The 19,102-nt window shown below is 39.8% G+C and overlaps 1 protein-coding gene across 4 annotated transcripts in view; it reads right to left on the bottom strand.

Moving 5' to 3' along the window:
* The window catches only part of bbc (choline/ethanolaminephosphotransferase 1 bbc), a 70,453-nt gene that overhangs the window by 15,556 nt on the left and 35,795 nt on the right, over window positions 1-19,102 (bottom strand). Inside the window, exon 6 of one of the 4 annotated variants that reach the window (XM_053796067.2) lies at window positions 8,909-9,040. The exons of 1 other annotated variant lie outside the window; for it this stretch is intronic. In XM_053796067.2, the coding sequence (XP_053652042.1) occupies window positions 8,909-9,040 (132 nt within the window). Of the gene's footprint in view, window positions 1-8,908; window positions 9,041-11,479; window positions 11,612-12,190; window positions 12,326-19,102 lie in introns of all 4 variants that reach the window. 2 more of the 4 variants (XM_053796059.2, XM_053796054.2) reach the window with 2 other exon arrangements.

Here is a 19,102-nt window from a genome sequence, read left to right on the forward strand (position 1 = left end):
CTAGAAGCATAAACATATAAAGATACACAACATATCCCTCCAAACTGCCAATAGTAATCTTTACAGGAAAAGGGGTTACTAGCCCATTGTTCCCGGCATTTTAGTTGACTTTTACAACACGCATGGCTTACGGAGGAAAGATTCTTATTCCACTTCCCCATGGATATAAAAGGAAAAGTAATAAGACCAAGAACTATTAAGATAAAATCAAAGAAAACTCAGATGAGTGTGTATAAATATATATATATATATATATATATATATATATATATATATATATATATATATATATATATATATATATATATATATATATATATATATATATATATTTATGAGGATAGTGAGGCTCAGGTTAGGGTGTGTAGAAGAGAGGGAGAATACTTCCCGGTAAAAGTAGGCCTTAAGAACATAAGAACGAAGGAACACTGCAGAAGGCCTACTGGCCCATGCGAGGCAGGTCCAAGTCTCCTACCGGCTTAAGCCAATGCACCCAACCTAGTCAGGTCAGGTCAGGTCACATTGACTTAAGGGAGGAACACGGCAACCGACCTGGTAGCACAAGCTATCAGGTCCAACTCACACCCACCCACATCCACTCATGTATTTATCCAACCTATTTTTAAACCTACACAACGTTCTGGCCTCTATAACTGTACTCGGGAGTTTGTTCCACTCATCCACAACTCTATTACCAAACCAGTACTTTCCTATATCCTTCCTGAATCTGAATTTTTCCAACTTAAAACCATTGCTGCGAGTCCTGTCTAGGCTAGATATTTTCAGCACACTATTTACATCCCCTTTATTTATTCCTGTCTTCCATTTATACACCTCAATCACATCCCCCCTAATTCTACGTCTTTCTAGAGAGTGCAGATTCAGGACCCTTAGTCTCTCCTCATAGGGAAGGTTTCTGATACATGGGATCAACTTTGTCATCCTCCTTTGTACATTTTCCAGAGAATTTATATCCATCCTGTAATACGGTGACCAAAACTGTGCAGCATAATCTAAATGAGGCCTAACCAAGGATGTATAGAGTTGAAGAACAACCTGAGGACTCCTATTATTTATGCTTCTTGATATGAAGCCAAGGATTCTATTAGCTTTACTGCGAACACTTATGCACTGTTGTCTTGGTTTCAGATTACTGCTAACCAGAACTCCTAAATCTTTTTCGCAATCCGTAATATTAAGATCTACATTATTTAGTTTATATATGGCATGGTTATTGTCCTGTCCAACATTTAGAACTTTGCATTTGTCTATATTAAACTGCATCTGCCACTTCTCCGACCACTGCATCAGTCTATTCAAATCTTCCTGGAGTGCTCGAATGTCCTCGTCAGAATGAATTCGACGGCCTATTTTGGTGTCATCGGCAAACTTGCCGATGTCGCTCTTTATGCCCTCATCTATGTTGCTTATGTAGATTGTGAACAGCAGGGGGCCCAACACTGACCCCTGTGGAACACCGCTCGTAACGCTTCCCCACTCTGATTTCTCCCCATTTATGCAAACTCTCTGTTGCCTATTTGTCAACCATGCCTCTATCCAGGAAAAAATTTCTCCTCCTATTCCATTCCTCAATAGTCTCTGATGTGGGACCCTGTCAAAGGCCTTACTGAAGTCTTAGACAGGGATGTGTAATGTCACCATGGTTGTTTAATATATTTATAGATGGGGTTGTAAAAGAAGTAAATGCTAGGGTGTTCGGGAGAGGGGTGGGATTAAATTATGGGGAATCAAATTCAAAATGGGAATTGACACAGTTACTTTTTGCTGATGATACTGTGCTTATGGGAGATTCTAAAGAAAAACTGCAAAGGTTAGTAGATGAGTTTGAGAATGTGTGTAAAGGTAGAAAGTTGAAAGTGAACATAGAAAAGAGTAAGGTGATGAGGGTATCAAATGATTTAGATAAAGAAAAATTGGATATCAAATTGGGGAGGAGGAGTATGGAAGAAGTGAATGTTTTCAGATACTTGGGAGTTGACGTGTCGGCGGATGGATTTATGAAGGATGAGGTTAATCATAGAATTGATGAGGGAAAAAAGGTGAGTGGTGCATTGAGGTATATGTGGAGTCAAAAAACATTATCTATGGAGGCAAAGAAGGGAATGTATGAAGGTATAGTAGTACCAACACTCTTATATGGATGTGAAGCTTGGGTGGTAAATGCAGCAGCGAGGAGACAGTTGGAGGCAGTGGAGATGTCCTGTCTAAGGGCAATGTGTGGTGTAAATATTACGCAGAAAATTCGGAGTGTGGAAATTAGGAGAAGGTGTGGAGTTAATAAAAGCATTAGTCAGAGGGCAGAAGAGGGGTTGTTGAGGTGGTTTGGTCATTTAGAGAGAATGGATCAAAGTAGAATGACATGGAAAGCATATAAATCTATAGAGGAAGGAAGGAGGGGTAGGGGTCATCCTTGAAAGGGTTGGAAAGAGGGGGTAAAGGAGGTTTTATGGGTGAGGGGCTTGGACTTCCAGCAAGCGTGCATGAGCGTGTTAGATAGGAGTGAATGGGGACGAAAGGTACTTGGGACCTGACGATCTGTTGGAGTGTGAGCAGGGCAATATTTAGTGAAGGGATTCAGGGAAACCGGTTATTTTCATATAGTCCGACTTGAGTCCTGGAAATGGGAAGTACAATGCCTGCACTTTAAAGGAGGGGTTTGGGATATTGGCAGTTTGGGGGGATATGTTGTGTATCTTTATACGTACAGGAAGGCCCCGCTTTACGGCGTTTCACTTTACGGCGTTCCGCTAATACGGACATTTCAAATTATGACCAAAACTCACTATACGGCTCCCCCCACCTGACTTTCTAATACGGTCACCGTGCCCCACCCTGTTTGTTTACATTCTCCATGAGCTCAGTAAGCACTAAGTCTCTCCATTTACTTACTCCTGACCCTACATTAAGACTACAAATATTTTAAGGTAAGTAATGAGTGAACTGTATATACATTTTATCGCTCTGGGATGCTTAAATATCATAGAATAGTATGTGTGGGTGGGGTGGCCTGGTGAGGTAGCCTGGCTATTACAATACATACCACACTTGATTTCTTACAATAAATACTACTTGTCTCACCCTAGATTAACACTATAAATATTTTAAGGTAAGTAATGAGTGCACTATGTGTGTATTGTACTTTTTTATTGTTTTCTGATGCCTGGTTCTATTGCTAACATAATATATGTTAGTGTAAACTTGTTATCTAGTGTTTGTATGCATTTGTAAGTGGAAAAAAAGGATGTTCCACTTTACGGCGGTTTCCGCTTTACGGCGGTAGCCTGGAACCTAACCCGCCGTATAAGTGGGGCCTTCCTGTATATGCTTCTAAACTGTTGTATTCTGAGCACCTCTGCAAAAGCAGTGATAATGTGTGAATGTGGTGAAAGTGTTGAATGATGAAAGTATTTTCTTTTTGGGGATTTTCTTTCTTTTTTGGGTCACCCTGCCTCGGTGGGAGACGGCCGACTTGTTGGGAAAAAAAAAAAAAAAAAAAAAAAAAAAAAAAATCACAACAAGTTGGCCGTCTCCCACCGAGGCAGGGTGACCCAAAAAAGAAAAAATCCCCAAAAAGAAAATATTTTCATCATCATTCAACACTTTCACCTCACAGACACAATCACTGTTTTTGCAGAGGTGCTCAGAACACAACAGTTTAGAAGCATATACGTATAAAGATACACAACATATCCCTCCAAACTGCTAATATCCCGAAACCCCTCCTTTAGAGTGCAGGCACTGTACTTCCCATTTCCAGGACTCAAGTCCGACTATATGAAAATAACCGGTTTCCCTGAATCCCTTCACTAAATATTACCCTGCTCACACTCCAACAGATCGTCAGGCCCCAAATACCATTCGTCTCCATTCACTCCTATCGAACACGCTCATGCATGCCTGCTGGAAGTCCAAGCCCCTCATCCACAAAACCTCCCTTACCCCTTCCTTCCAACCTTTTCAAGGACAACCCCTACCCCGCCTTCCTTCCCCTACAGACTTATATGTTCTCCATGTCATTCTACTTCGATCCATTCTCTCTAAATGACCAAACCACCTCAACAACCCCTCTTCAGCCCTCTGACTAATACTTTTATTAACTCCACACCTTCTCCTAATTTCCACACTCCGAATTTTCTGCATAATATTTACACCGCACACTGCCCTTAGACAGGACATCTCCACTGCCTCCAACATCCTCCTCGCTGCTGCATTCACAACCCAAGCTTCACACCCATATAAGAGTGTTGGTACTACTATACTTTCATACATTCCCTTCTTTGCCTCCATAGGTAACATTTTTTGTCTCCACATATACTTCAATGCACCACTCACCTTTTTTCCCTCATCAACTCTATGATTTATAAATTATGTACATTTTTTCAGTGTGAATAGTGGTGGTGGCCTCTGCTGCTGCCACCACCACCACCATTACTATGTAATGACATTTTATTCATTCTAGAGTATATAATGTTTCTATGTTACTAATATTGTTTATTATGTCATATTAGATTAATTGTGATAGATAAGCAAGCCGTAGAGTAGATAATAACGTCATATTTAAGCATTTTGTCCTGTCTCCAAACAAACTTGCCTCCCTCTCCGCTCCTCGCCTTTTTGCATACGCCAACAGAACTTTTCAATAAAGGTAAAAGTGATTTAAATGTTCATTTATCCATTTCATTAGTCATTTTATTTAGTTTCCATTGCTTTGTTTATGTAAAACTATTGTTAATCTTTAAAAAATGAATTTTTTATTTATATTTTTGGGTATCTGGAACGGATTAATTTTTTTTTTTTCAACAAGTCGGCCGTCTCCCACCAAGGCAGGGTGACCCAAAAATAAAGAAAATCCCCAAAAAGAAAATACTTTCAATTAAATAATTGCATTTACATTAATTCTATGGGAAATATTATTAGTTTTTGGCCATTTCGGTTTTAGGCTGACCTTCTGGAACAGATTACGGCCGATAACCGAGGCTCCTCTGTACTGTACTGTATATGGAAATGAAGATGCCCCATTTACTTCTATATTACAGAACAGTTTAGTAGCTAAAGAAATACCAGTTCAGCTTTTGTAGTTTTCCATCATTACCATCAAAACATTTATTCAGGTGGTTAGTGATGCACACACTATCATACAGAACAGTATCCTTGAAAATTCAGGCATGCGTGAGCGTGTTTGATAGGAGTGAATGGAGACAAATGGTTTTTAATACTTGACGTGCTGTTGGAGTGTGAGCAAAGTAACATTTATGAAGGGATTCAGGGAAACCGGCAGGCCGGACTTGAGTCCTGGAGATGGGAAGTACAGTGCCTGCACTCTGAAGGAGGGGTGTTAATGTTGCAGTTTAAAAACTGTAGTGTAAAGCACCCTTCTGGCAAGACAGTGATGGAGTGAATGATGGTGAAAGTTTTTCTTTTTCGGGCCACCCTGCCTTGGTGGGAATCGGCCAGTGTGATAATAAAAAATAAAAAAATAAAAAATGGTTCCTTTCCATTTTTCATAAATTCATTTGTAACATTTCACTATCATTTGTAGCATAAACCATATAGTATAGTAAATACATTAGCATAACTTTAGTACATCAGTGATTTGTCTAAGATGCTACAAAAACTAAGCATAATATTGCCCAGACAACATTAACTATTTAATATACAGGAAAGCTCCTCTTTACAGCACTTTTCTTTATGGCATTTCACTAATGCAGCATTTTTTAATTATATCTATTCATTTATTCAGACTTCCTACAATCAATATATTCACCACTCACTATGAGCTAAGGACGAAAATATTTTAAGTAATGTGTGTGTACTGTATATGCATTTTTTAGGCCTAGCTCACTTAATATATGATAGTGTAAACATGTTAAGAGGCTTTTATATGCATTTATAAGTGAAAAAAAAAAAAGACTATTTTGTGTTTTACAGCAGTAGCCCAGAACCTAACCTGCTGTATAAGCGAGGAACTACAGTAGCTCATAACCTAACCTGCTGTATAAGCGAGGACCTACAGTAGTCCGGAACCTAACCTGCTGTATAAGCGAGGAACTACAGTAGCTCATAACCTAACCTGCTGTATAAGCGAGGAACTACAGTAGCTCATAACCTAACCTGCTGTATAAGCGAGGACCTACAGTAGTCCGGAACCTAACCTGCTGTATAAGCGAGGCCCTACTGTATTGGATTTATTTTCAAGCATTATCACATTCTTTATTAACCCTTTGACTGTTTTGGTCATACATATACATCTTACGAGCCAGTGTTTCAGACGTATATATGCTCAATAATTCTAGCGGCTTCAAATCAAGCAGGAGAAAGCTGGTAGGTCCAGATGTGAGAGAATGGGTCTGTGTGGTCAGTGTGCACCACATAAAAAAAATCCTGCAGCATGCAGTGCATAATGAGAAAAAAAAAAACTGACCATTTTTTTGGATTAAAACGCCGACTTTGAGGTGTAATTTTGTCTAGCATTTATCATTGTATTCTTGTTTTCATGGTCTCGCGTGACAAAATGGAAAACATTAAAGAATCAGAGATGATTTTGATTAGTTTCACGATGAAAACGATCTTGAAATTGAGCTCAAAGTAGTGGAAACGTTCGAATTTTACCAATGTTCAAGAGTAAGCAAATCACACCACATGCCCAATAAACGCCAACTGGGGAGTCTAATATTCTTTCACTAGTGCACTGATATTATTTATACCATTTTTACAATAATGCAGTAGTCTGCATAACAGTAAATTTTGTATTTTTTGTATGAATAAAAAATCAAAATAGAAAGCAATAGTAATATAAGAGGGACCTAGAGACATGACTAATGAACAGAGGATATGTTATTTTAGTGCCAAGAATGTCTACATTGTTTATTCTGGACCCTATTTTGAAATTGGCATTTTTTTTTAATTTGAGTGAAATTGGCCAAATTGCCAATTTCTGGTCACTTTATTGGGTAGTTCAAGTAAATGGGTGGCTTCTTGTACTCAACTGATAGAAAAAATGGAGCTCAAAAGAAATAGCTATGAGTTTGGTCAACTGGAACAATGGAATTGGCTAAAAACAGGGCTCAAAGTCGGCGAAATCGCCTATGCGTATATGTCGCTGAGACCGCTAACTTCTCGGGAGCATAATTCCACGAGTTTTTGATCAAATATCATATTTTTGGTGTCATTACCATCGGGAAAAGATTCTCTATCATTTCATAAGAAATTTTGTTTTTTCCCAAAATATTTTCGGCATAAAATGATAGTTTCAGAAAGGGGCTTGCGACAGTCAAAGGTTAGTCGTAATCAATAACCCAATGGTATTTAAATAGTATTTACTAAACTTGCCAAAAATAAAATGGGTTTGGTATAACCTGAATAAGCAAAATTCTACTGTTAACCCTTTCAGGGTGTCTGCCGTACTAATATGGCTTACGCACCAGGGTTTTTGATGTATAAGTACGCCTAAATTCTAGCGAGAGAAAGCTGGTAGGCCTACATATGAAAGAATGGGTCTATGTGGTCAGTGTGCGCGGTATAACAAAATCCTGCAGCACACAGTGCGTAATGAGAAAAAAAAAACTTTGTGTTTTTGGATTAAAACAGCGACTCTGCACTGTATTTTCATATGGTATTTATTGTTGTATTCTAGTTTTCCTGGTCTCATTTTATAGAATGGAAGACATATTACAGAAATTGAGATGATTTTGACTGGTTTTACAAAGAAAACTACCTTGAAATTGCGCTCAAAGTAGCAGAAATGTTCGATTTTTACCAAAGTTCAAAAGTAAACAAATCATGCTATGTGTCCAATACACGTCAGCTGACGAGTCTAATAGTCTTTCACAAGTGCGCTGATAATATTTATACCATTTCTAACAGTAAATCTTCTATTTTTTGTGAGAATAAAAATTCAAAGTGGAAAGCAAAAGAATGTAAGAGGGGCATGGGGATGTGACTAATGAGCAAAGGAAATGTTATTTTAGTGCCAGGAATGTCTTTCTTGTTTATTCTGGACCCTATTCGGAAATTGGCATCTTTTGAAATTTGTGAAATTGGCAAAATTGCTAAATTCTAACCACTGTATTGGATAGTTGAAATCGGTAAATGGGTGGTTTCTTGTACTCATTTGATAGAAAAAATGGAGTTCTAGCGAAATAGTTATGATTTTTGTCGACAAGTACACTGGAATTGGCCGAAAATACGGCTCAAAGTGGGCAAAATCGCCGATGCGTAAACATCATCGAGACCACTAACTTCGCGAGTGCATAATTCCCTAAGTTTTCCATCAAATTTCATACTTTTGGTGTCATTATGATCGGGAAAAGATTCTCTATCTTTTCATAAGAAAAAAAATTTTTTTTTTTTTTAAATTTGGCTGACCCTGAGAAGAAGTCTTTGAGAGGGCCTGTCGACCCTGAAAAGATTAACCTTGTACTTATTACTGGGTATTTTAGAAAGCCATGAAAAGCTAAAGAATAATTTGGCAAGTTGTTGTTCTTTCAACAAACTGGCCGTATCCCATCGAGGAAGAATGGCCCAAAAGGAAAAACAAAACTTTCTCCTTTTAAATTTAGTAATACTACATACAGGAGAAGGGGTTACTAGCCCTTTGCTCCTGACATTTTAGTCGCCTCTTACGACATGCATGGTTTACAGAGGAAGAATTCTGTTCCACTTCCTCACGGAGAAATTTGGCAAGTTACAATGACGTAAACACAATACGGTAGCTAGGAATAACTGGGGATAAGATAAGGACATCTGTACTGTATTACTATTCTCATTTGTACATGAACTTACTGCAGCAAAACCAGGCAATGTACATTTCACAGAAAAAAATCTTGAGTGAAGTCATCTACAAATGACAAAATGAATACTGTACTGCACTGAGAATTTCAAAACTCACTGCCACTGTTGAGCCATTTTTTCCAGCTCCAGAATATGGAATAGTGTGCATGTACGAGTATCCCAAGAAAAGCTGGAACATCAGTATGATGTACACTATTAGAAGCTGCAGCGTAACTCCAAAATAAGGAAGCTGGTGGAAGACAAGAAAAAGTAACAGAAGCAGTACAGAAGGCAAAAGTGGAAGCACGGCAGTAGAATAAAAATTATAAATGAAAACCACAGCTGAAAGTAGAAATAAGAGCATTTGGGGATATATAATTTGTAAAAATAACAATTAAATAATTAGACAGCTGGGAGAAGCCTTCACTACCTGACAACTAAAAAAAAAAAAAAATGGGAATAAAAAAATTAGAGAAAAATGTTCATATGCAATTACACTTTTTTCTGATTACCCATTAATAGTTAATGGAGCAAAGCAATGCTTGTGGTTTACCAACTTCAGCATTAAGCTTATCACACATGGTTAATTCTTTAGGATTTCCTGGTAATAAATGCCTTTTAAACCAGGGTTTCCTGCCTCATAAACCACCTATCAATCTGTAAAGCTTCCCAAGCCCCCAGAGGTTATTCTTATGCGAACTTTTACGTAAAGCTAGTACGTATATGGAGCTGCATCACACTCCATATACTACAACTTAATTAGACAGCATCCATTCATGTGCAAGCACATGCATAATAATAAATGACTGTGTTGAAAATAGCATTTCCAGTACAGTGGAACCTCTACTTACGAGTGCATTCACGTGCACGTTTTTCCAGATACGAGCAGCTGCTCAGTCGTTTTTTTTGCTTCCAGACGCGAGCAAAATTTCCAGATGCGAGTGGGCCTCAAGGGAAGTTAATTGACACTGGTGAGGGGGCTCTTGCTCTTGATCTAGGGAAGTGGATCTCAGTTGTTTGTTGGACTATCTTATTGAAACTTGGGCAATGTATGATGAAAAGATGCTTCTTAACATACAGCAATAATGAAAGAAATAGGACCATAAATAATGGAGTTCACTTCTCAGTCATTAGCCTCCCCTTAGCGGTGTATTTTCGTATGGTTTTTGTGGTCGTATTCTCGTTTTATTTGGTCTCATGTGATAGGATGGAAGATCTACTACAAAAATAAATATGATTTTAATTGGTTTCACGATGAAAAGTACCTTGAAATTGAGCTCAAAATAGCAGAAATGTTCGATTCTTTGGTGACATCAGTGGTAGACATCATGAGGTAGCAGTGGCAGACAACATGAAGCAGCAGTGGCAGACATCATGAAGCAACAGTGGCAGACAACATGAAGCAACAGTGGCAGACAACATGAGGTAGCAGTGGTAGACAACATGAAGCAGCAGTGCCAGACAACATAAGGTAGCAGTGGCAGACAACATGAAGCAGCAGTGGCAGACAATATGAAGCAGCAGTGGCAGACAACATGAAGCAGCAGTGGCAGACAACATGAAGCAGCAGTGGCAGACATCATGAGGTAGCAGTGGCAGACAACATGAGGTAGCAGTGGCAGACAACATGAAGCAGCAGTGGCAAATTGTAGCATTAAGAGTGTAGCAATTAAGTGTAGCATTAAGAGTGTAGCACTTATAAGTCACTTTGACTTTTTTGGGTTATCCTAGGTTCTCTACACATGTAGGCAGGAGCAGGAATGGCCGCAGTGGTGGCCCTATAAACCCCAACAACAATGGCTGCTGTCACCACCACTAGCTACATACCTAATGACATGTATTTTATTCATTCTAGTGTATGTATCATGTTTCCATGTTATTAATATTGTTTATTATGTCATATTACATGAATTGTGATAGATAAATAAGCTGTAGAGTTGATCTTAGGAAAATTATTAAAGTACTGTATTTTCTCGTGCCTGGAATTCCACTGGAACAAATGAATTCCACTTCAATTAATTTAAATGAGGAAAATTGACTCTGCAAACGAGCAAATCCAGTTGCGAGCAAGGTCATGGAACAGATTAAACTCGTAAGTAGAGGTTCCACTGTATTTCTTTTTCATACAGATAAAACGTGTGTTTGTGGAGTTCTTATCTATAAGAAAGTGTACAAAAAAGAAAAAGGTAGATGGTGAAAAAAAGGGAGGGAGAAAAAAATGGGCGAGGAAGAAGGTAAGGGGCAGAATAAAGGGCGGAAGGGGAGGATAAGGTAAAAGGGGGAGGGGCAAAAAGGTAAAAAAGGTCAAGGGGAAAGAAATGTCAAAGAAAAGAGAAGGGGAGAATAATGACAATAAAAATGCAAATAGGGAAATAAAAGGCATAAAATAATACATTGCCTCTCTTTCCCAACACTGTACTCCCCTGACCAGCCTATAGCTCTCAACATTGCTGTAATTCTTGCAGTTTCTCCATCTACAATTTCTTCCAATTAGATTTCAACAATTCCTTTTTTATATGACTGATTAACTGTATAAAGCACTCATCTTCACAATTATTAAGTGTATGAAGCACTCTCATCTTCACAATAATAATGACCACATTGACTAACCAAGCTACCTTTACACACATTTGAGAAAAAGACATGACAAAAATGACCCCAGTTAGAATAAATCTGCATAGAAACTTACAGCAACAGTGGAGCCATTTTTCCCTGCCCCACCCCACAGAATGACGGGAATATAAGGCCACAACTGATTTATCGCTTCGAGAACACCAATTGTGATATATATTGCAATAAAAGCAACATCTGTTCCTGGAATCTGACAAAATAGCAAAATAAATATTAGCTCCTAATATTATAAATAAAATTTAAGTTTAAAAAAAAAAATAACACGAGCAAAAACACATATATCTCTCTCTCTCTCTCTCACATACACTGCACCCTTGGCATTTACCCTACTCACTAGTTCATGCCTAGGTATTCTTATCCTTCTCATGCCAACCTACAAGTAGTTATTTAATGCGTACTACTCCTTTAATCTTCTCACTTCTGCTCTTGCAATCTTGACACCACTGTATTCTTCATTCTTAGTTTTTTTACTCCTTATCTCTCTTGTATTAGCACACATTTCTTCCTTTGCTTTCTGGGTCCTTTTCACTTGGTCAAGGACAATAATAATAATAAATTATCCTATCTTCTGGAAAAAATAACCATCCAAGGTAGAAAAACAGTCTGTAAGCAATCAGTAGGTAAAATCAGAAATAAAAATTTAAATATGTAGACATGCACATTACTATAAGTGCAGAATAATTGTTTAAGGCAAGGCTCACACCTAGTGCAACAGTGTTAGTAATCATGCAGCTGTGCCAATTGTAGTGCACCTGGGTCAGCAACTTACGGCAACCGTGGAGCCATTGCGACCAGCTCCTCTCTCTATTAGGATTATCTTAAAATTATTAAAGAGGGCTACAGCAGCTGCTATTAGCCCAATTATAGTAGGCAGACACTTGAATGGCAACCACAAAACTGGAACCTGAAATGTCGTAAGTAAACTAGCTTCAAAATAGATCAAAGAAAGTCACACTCTAGTACATTATTATTAAAAGTATTTTTAACATTATCCAGAGCTTCAGCTACTCAAATGCAATAAGATATTCTGTACAATAATCCTAGCCAGTGATAACAAAATATACCCATGTATTATTCATCAACTTGTCAACTTTGTATACCATAAATATAATAATAAAACAAGTCTTTTCCTACTAAGGAACCAGGATGCATCCTTTCCCCCCCACTTTAAAGGAAAAAATGTACACTAAGAATTTTGCAATTAAGCAAAATTCAGAGATGAATTCCTGGAAAATAACAGATGTACTCCTAGAAATATTCACTGCATACCTAACTCAATGAATTATTTTTTTAGTTTAGTCTCATAGGCACCTACAGCCCGTAATTGTGGAAAATGGATTTTTCAGTAAAGTACAAAAGACAATGAAGGTAACAGTAAATAACATTTAATTTTATATTTTAATACCTCGCTTGTTTAGCAACAGGTAGACAAGACACTGCATATAATGCTTATTAATGAGAGCCATATATTGTCTAAAGATGAGCAAATGACCAGGATGCTTTATTAAGACTGCTAGAGCAGAACTTTGCCCCATAAAGATTTCTATGTACAGTACTTCAGACAAGAAATCACAGATTATAAATGTGATACTGCATGTTACCAACTATGATATAAACATAGTAAAGACTATACAATAAATTAATGAAGTGAAATTTTGTATCAACAAATGTCTACTGTATGTATGATACTGAATATCTACAATACAACTTCCATTTCACTATTTAAAGATCTTAACCTAATATTACACTGAATATACATGCAACCCTTATTTTTATTTTATTACTACTCACTTGCAGATATGAAAAACTAGCGCGCACGTGCGCACGCACACGCACACGCGCACACACACACACACACACACTGGGAGAACCTAGAACCACATGGTGGCCCAGAAACACGGAGGGCTAAGATGATGGAAGTGGTATTGGAAAACCTCGTGTATCAACACATAAGGGACACTACCAGAGAGGAGAAGACGAACCAGCAAGACTGAATCTAGTATTCTCCTTCAGTAGTGCAGATAGAGGATATCACATATGAAAGACCCCTTGGGGCCAGTGACCATGTGGTTCTGAGCTTTGAACACATAGTAGAGTTACAAGTGAAGAGGGAAGCAGGAAGGGCAGGGCAAATGAAGCCAAACTACAAGAGAGGGGACTACATAGGCATTGAGAATTTCCTGCACGAAGTTCAGTGGGACAGGGCACTGGCAGGGAAGTCAGTAAATGCGATGATGGAATATGTGACAAAAATATGCAAGGAAGTTGAGGAGAGGTTTGTACCCAAGGATAACAGAAATAACGAGAAGGCCAGGATGAGTCCTTGGTTCACTCAAAGCTGTAGAGAGGCCAAAACCAAGTGTGCTAGAGAATGGAAGAAGTATAGACGGCAAGGAACCCAGGAGAATAAGGAGAGCAGTTGTAGAGCCAGAAAGGAATATGCACGGGTAAGGAGGGAGGCCCAACAAAAATAAAAAAATGACATAGCAGCAAAAGCTAAATCTGACCTGAAGCTGTTGCACAGCCACATAAGGAGGAAAACAACAGTCCAGGACCAGGTAATCAGGCTGAGGAAGGAAGGAGGGAAGATCACAAGGAACGACCGAGAAGAATGCGAGGAGCTCAACATGAGATTCAAAGAAGTGCTCACAGAGGAGACAGAAGAGACCCCAGAAAGAAGAACAGGTGGGGTCCACCATCAAGTGTTAGACACAACACATACAACATCAAGTGTTAGACACAACACATACAACAGGAAGAAGTGAAGAGGCTACTAAGCGAGCTAGATACCTCAAAGGCGATGGGGCCGAATAATATCTCTCCATGGGTCCTGAGAGAGGGAGCAGAGGCACTGTGTGTGCCACTAACAACAATCTTCAACACATCTTTCAAAACAGGGCAACTACCTGAGGTATGGAAGACAGCAAATGTAGTCCCAATTTTTAAAAAGAGACAGACACAAAGCATTAAACTACAGACCAGTATCACTGACAAGTATAGGATGCAAAGTCATAGAGAAGATTATTAGAAGAGTGGTGGAGCACCTAGAAAGGAATGAGCTTAACAACAACCAGCACAGTTTCAGGGATGGGAAATCCTGTGTCACAAACCTACTGGAGTTCTATGACAGGGTGACAGAAGTAAGACAAGAGAGAGAGAGAGGGGGGGGTGGAAAGATTGCATTTTCTTGGACTGTAAGAAGGCTTTTGACACAGTTCCACACAAGAGATTAGTGTATAAGCTGGAAGACCAGGCAGGTATAACAGGGAAAGCACTGCAATGGATCAGGGAATACTTGTCAGGAAGACATCAGCGAGTAATGGTACGTGACAAGGTGTCAGAGTGGGCGCCTGTGACCAGCAAGGTCCCACAGGGGTCAGTCCTAGGATCGGTGCTGTTTCTGGTATATATATGTGAACAACGTGATGGAAAGAATAGACTCGGAAGTGTCCCTGGTTGCAGATGATGTGAGTTGATGAAAAGAATTCAATCGGACGAGGACCAGGGGGAACTACAAAGGGATCCTGACAGGCTGCAGGCCTGGTCCAGAAACTGGCTCCTGGAGTTCAACCCCACCAAGTGCAAAGTCATGAAGATTGAAACACAAAAACACAAAACACAAAAAAAAACACACACACACACACACACACACACACACACACACACACACACACACACAAACAGAGGGGGCGGGAAGGCCCAGAAAGAGGAGAGGGGGGGAACACCATTGGCTGCTGGACACAGTAAAAAAACCGAGGAAAAAAGGAAGGGGGTTCCGAGTGACCCGGGATTTTTGAGAGGGGGAGCAGAGGCATTTGTGTCCCCCAAACCAACAATATTCAATACTTTCATCAAACAGGAGATTCCTGAGGCATGGAAGACAGAAATGTATTTCCCAATTTTAAAAAAAGGAGACAAAATTTTAACCCACTTGTTTGCCCAAAAAAGTCACTGACATGGCAGAAAGAAAAAAAGAAGATTATCAGAAGAGTAGGGAACCCCGGGGGAAAGGAATGATTCATCCAGAACCCAAAGGGTTTAGGAGGGAAAACCCCTGGTCAAAAACCCCACTAAAATTTCCCCTACAGGTGACCAGGGGGACAAGAGAGAGGGGGGGGATTGTATTTTTGGATTTGCAAGAAGGTGTTTGACACAGTTCCAAACAAGAGAGGGGAAAAACGGGAGGACCAAGCAGGGTTAACGGGGAAGGCAATTACAATGGATCGGGAAAAGGTCAAAGAAGAACAGTCCCGGGCCTGGGAGGTGTCAGGGGGGCACCTGTGATCAGCGGGAATCAGGGGTAAACCCCTGGGCCCAAAAGGGTTTTTTTTTGGAAACCCAATGACGGGAAGGAATAGACTGAGGTGCCCCTTTTGCAGAGGGACGGGTTGATAGAAAAATTTCACCAACAAGACCGGGAGAATAAAAAGGGATCGGGACGGGCCCGGACCTGGTCCAGCAATTGGCCCCTTGGAGTTTCAATCCACCAAGTAAAAGTCAAAGGGTTTGGGGAAAGGGGAAAAGAAGACCAGACGGAGGCAGCCGGGGGGCCGGGGGACTAAAAACCCTCCCCAAAGGGAAAAGATTTTGGGGTGAGTAAAACCCCAGGCAAAATCCCCTGAAGAACATAAACCCAAATAACTGGGGGAGAAGGGCCCCCAGCAAATTTTGGAAAGTTTTCGACATCTTAATAAGGAATTTTTTCAGGACCCTAAAACCCGTGTACTTTGGGGCCCATTTTGGGAGTATGCCCAGTTTGGAACCCACCCCCCAGCCACTGAAGAAATAGAAAAAGGGAAAAAGGTTTGAAAACAAAACTAGCCCCCAGAGTTTTAAGAGGATGTCCAATGAGGAGGGGTTTTTGGGGAAATCAACCGACGACACTGGAGGACAGGAGAGATGGGGGGGACATGATAACGACATACAAAATACTGAGAGGAATTGACAAGGTGGAAAAAAGACAGGATTTTCCCGGAGATTGACAAGTAACAAGTGGAACAGTTAAAGTTGAAGACACAGATGAATCACAGGATGTTAGGAAGTTTTTCCACCCAAAGAGAAGTCAGAAAGGGGAAAAGGTTTGGGAAGCGGGGGGAAACGGGATCCTTAATTTTAATGGAGGATAAAGCTCAGGTTCGGGAGAGTGACCAAAAAAAGGACAGTGAAGGGGAAGGGGGGCCAGGGGGCCTGACCCCAACCCTGCAACCTCAATGGGTGGGGTACAACTAGGGGGGACACACACACCACACACACACACACACACACACACACATACACACACACACACACAAACACACACACACAAACACACAAACACACACACAAACACACACACAAACACACAAAAACACAACACACAAACAAAAAAACACACACACAAAACACACACACACACAACACACACAAAAAAACACACACACCAAACACACACACAAACAAACACACACACACACACAAAAACACACACACAAAACACACACACACAAACACACACACACAAAACACACAAACACACACACACAAACACACAAAAACACACACACAAACACACACACACAAACACACACACACAAACACACACACACAAACACACACACACAAACACACACACACAAACACACACACACAAACACACACAACGTTGGAGTGAAGCAGAATGAAGTTCAGAGAAAAAGACTTTCTTGAAATTATGGTGGTAGGGAAAGTATGCTCAGAACTTATAAGCTAAATATAAACAGCCCACAAAGATCATCTTTGTGAAAGATAACAAGAGAAACACAATGCAAAAACCTAATTTATGGGAGTAGTTATTTGTTAAGGAAAATTGATTACAAGATAAGACAGGAGGAAAAAGAGCAGAAGAGGTGGAGAATGCAAGGAAAGTTGGGAAGAAAGGGTTGGGAAAAAGAAAGCATCTTTTCTCAAAGGATACCATAAAAAAACTTTCAGAGAAATTCACCACAACCTAGGGGTTTTTAAAAAATTTTAAAATTAATAAGGGTTTTAAAAACTGTATGGTTATTCAGCACTTTCGACAAACACTTTTAACACTAATAATTTGCTATCATTAATAATTTTGAATGAACTTATCACTTTGCTATGTGCTATCAATATCAACTGTGATATCATGATGTACACTGCAGTCATATTGCAGACAATCACCAAAATTTAGGTCTAATAGCCAGTCCGAAGCGAATACACAATGCACTGTCAGAAGATTTAAGTCACTATTTAGGCATTGGTGGCAACAGCATTTTAAGTCCATGTATAGCAATCAAAACCATATACTTGAGGGCAAAGGGATAATTTGGGAAAATTTATGGAATATAACCTAAAACCTTGGAAAAAAACTCCCCAGGTAAATATGATTAAGACATAACAAGTTAATTTGGGGGCTCTGGGATGTGGATCTAAGAATAATTTGAAGGATTGGTAGGGGTTTACTTTGGGGGAAATTTTTGAAAGTGATTGGGAATGCAAAACCCTTTCCCCCAGATCCCCATGTTCAATAAGGGAATCGGGCCAAGTGTTAAAAATACTTAAGAAATGGAGAGAGCAGATAATGACAGACAAATGAGAGGACCTGAGACAGAACAAACTGAAAAAATCTAGAACCACAGTGTATCAGGGGGTTAAACAAGTGGAATAAACTGGATGAGGAAAGAGGCAAATTCCTTGAACCATTTCTAAAGAAGGTATGATGAAGCCTAGGAGACATGCAAATATGTAATGCCATACAATAAAGTTTAAGGCAAAGTTAGGAGTTGACTAACTCCATCATGCACAAATACACAACACATTGCAGAGTATTCACAAACTAATTCTTTTGCACTTGCTCCCTTTCTTTCTTAATCCTCTCGGGTTTGGTCGCCCCCCACCGCTAACCTTCCCAAACTTTTTTTGCTTTTGGTTTTTTTGCTTGCTTGCTGTCTTCATTCCTTCCCTCCCTGCTCTCTCCCTTCCTCATCCCATGTTAGCCCTCACCCCACCTCTCCTGTGCCATTCCTTCCATGGTAGAAGACAGCATAAGCCAACAAGTGGATAAAGACACTAGTTACCACTGCAATGCTTTGTTGAAACTGAACTTCAATCAGTGTACAGGAGACACAAACATTGCCTCTAAAGTCAAACAAGCCTCCTTAGGTCAAGCTGTGAGAGGGAACGAGTGAGCACGAGAGCAAAAGAGAGACAGAGAGAGACAGACAGACAGGCAAAGTCCAAGGTGGGAAGTCACTGGGGGTCAATGATGGTTGAAAAGAGTCCAAGGGGACACCCGGTAGGCAAGGAAGGGGGGGGGGAACAAAAAACCTTTTAATATAAGAAATATGGATATGAGGATGGGGAATTTAAAAATGGGGGAAGAAACCTTTCCACAGTGCCCCTAGATCATATGAGGCAATTAAAATGCCAGGACCAATGGGCTAGTAAACCCCCTTTTCCGGGATCAATTTTTTCTTCAACACAACCCCCATCCCACCGAACGGGGAGCCCAAAAAGGGAAAATAAAACTTCCCCTTTTAAATTTTGGGAAAAATATACAAGGGGAAGGTTACACCCCGCCCCGGCATTTTGGGGGCCCCTTTTCAACATGCATTTGGGTTTTCCGGAGGAAGGGAAATTTTGTTCCACTTCCCCCTGGGGGAAAAGGGGGGAAAAAAAAAAGAATAAGAACCAGAAAGAA

Source organism: Cherax quadricarinatus, chromosome 37 (genome assembly GCF_038502225.1).
Source record: "Cherax quadricarinatus isolate ZL_2023a chromosome 37, ASM3850222v1, whole genome shotgun sequence".
NCBI lineage: Eukaryota > Metazoa > Arthropoda > Malacostraca > Decapoda > Parastacidae > Cherax > Cherax quadricarinatus.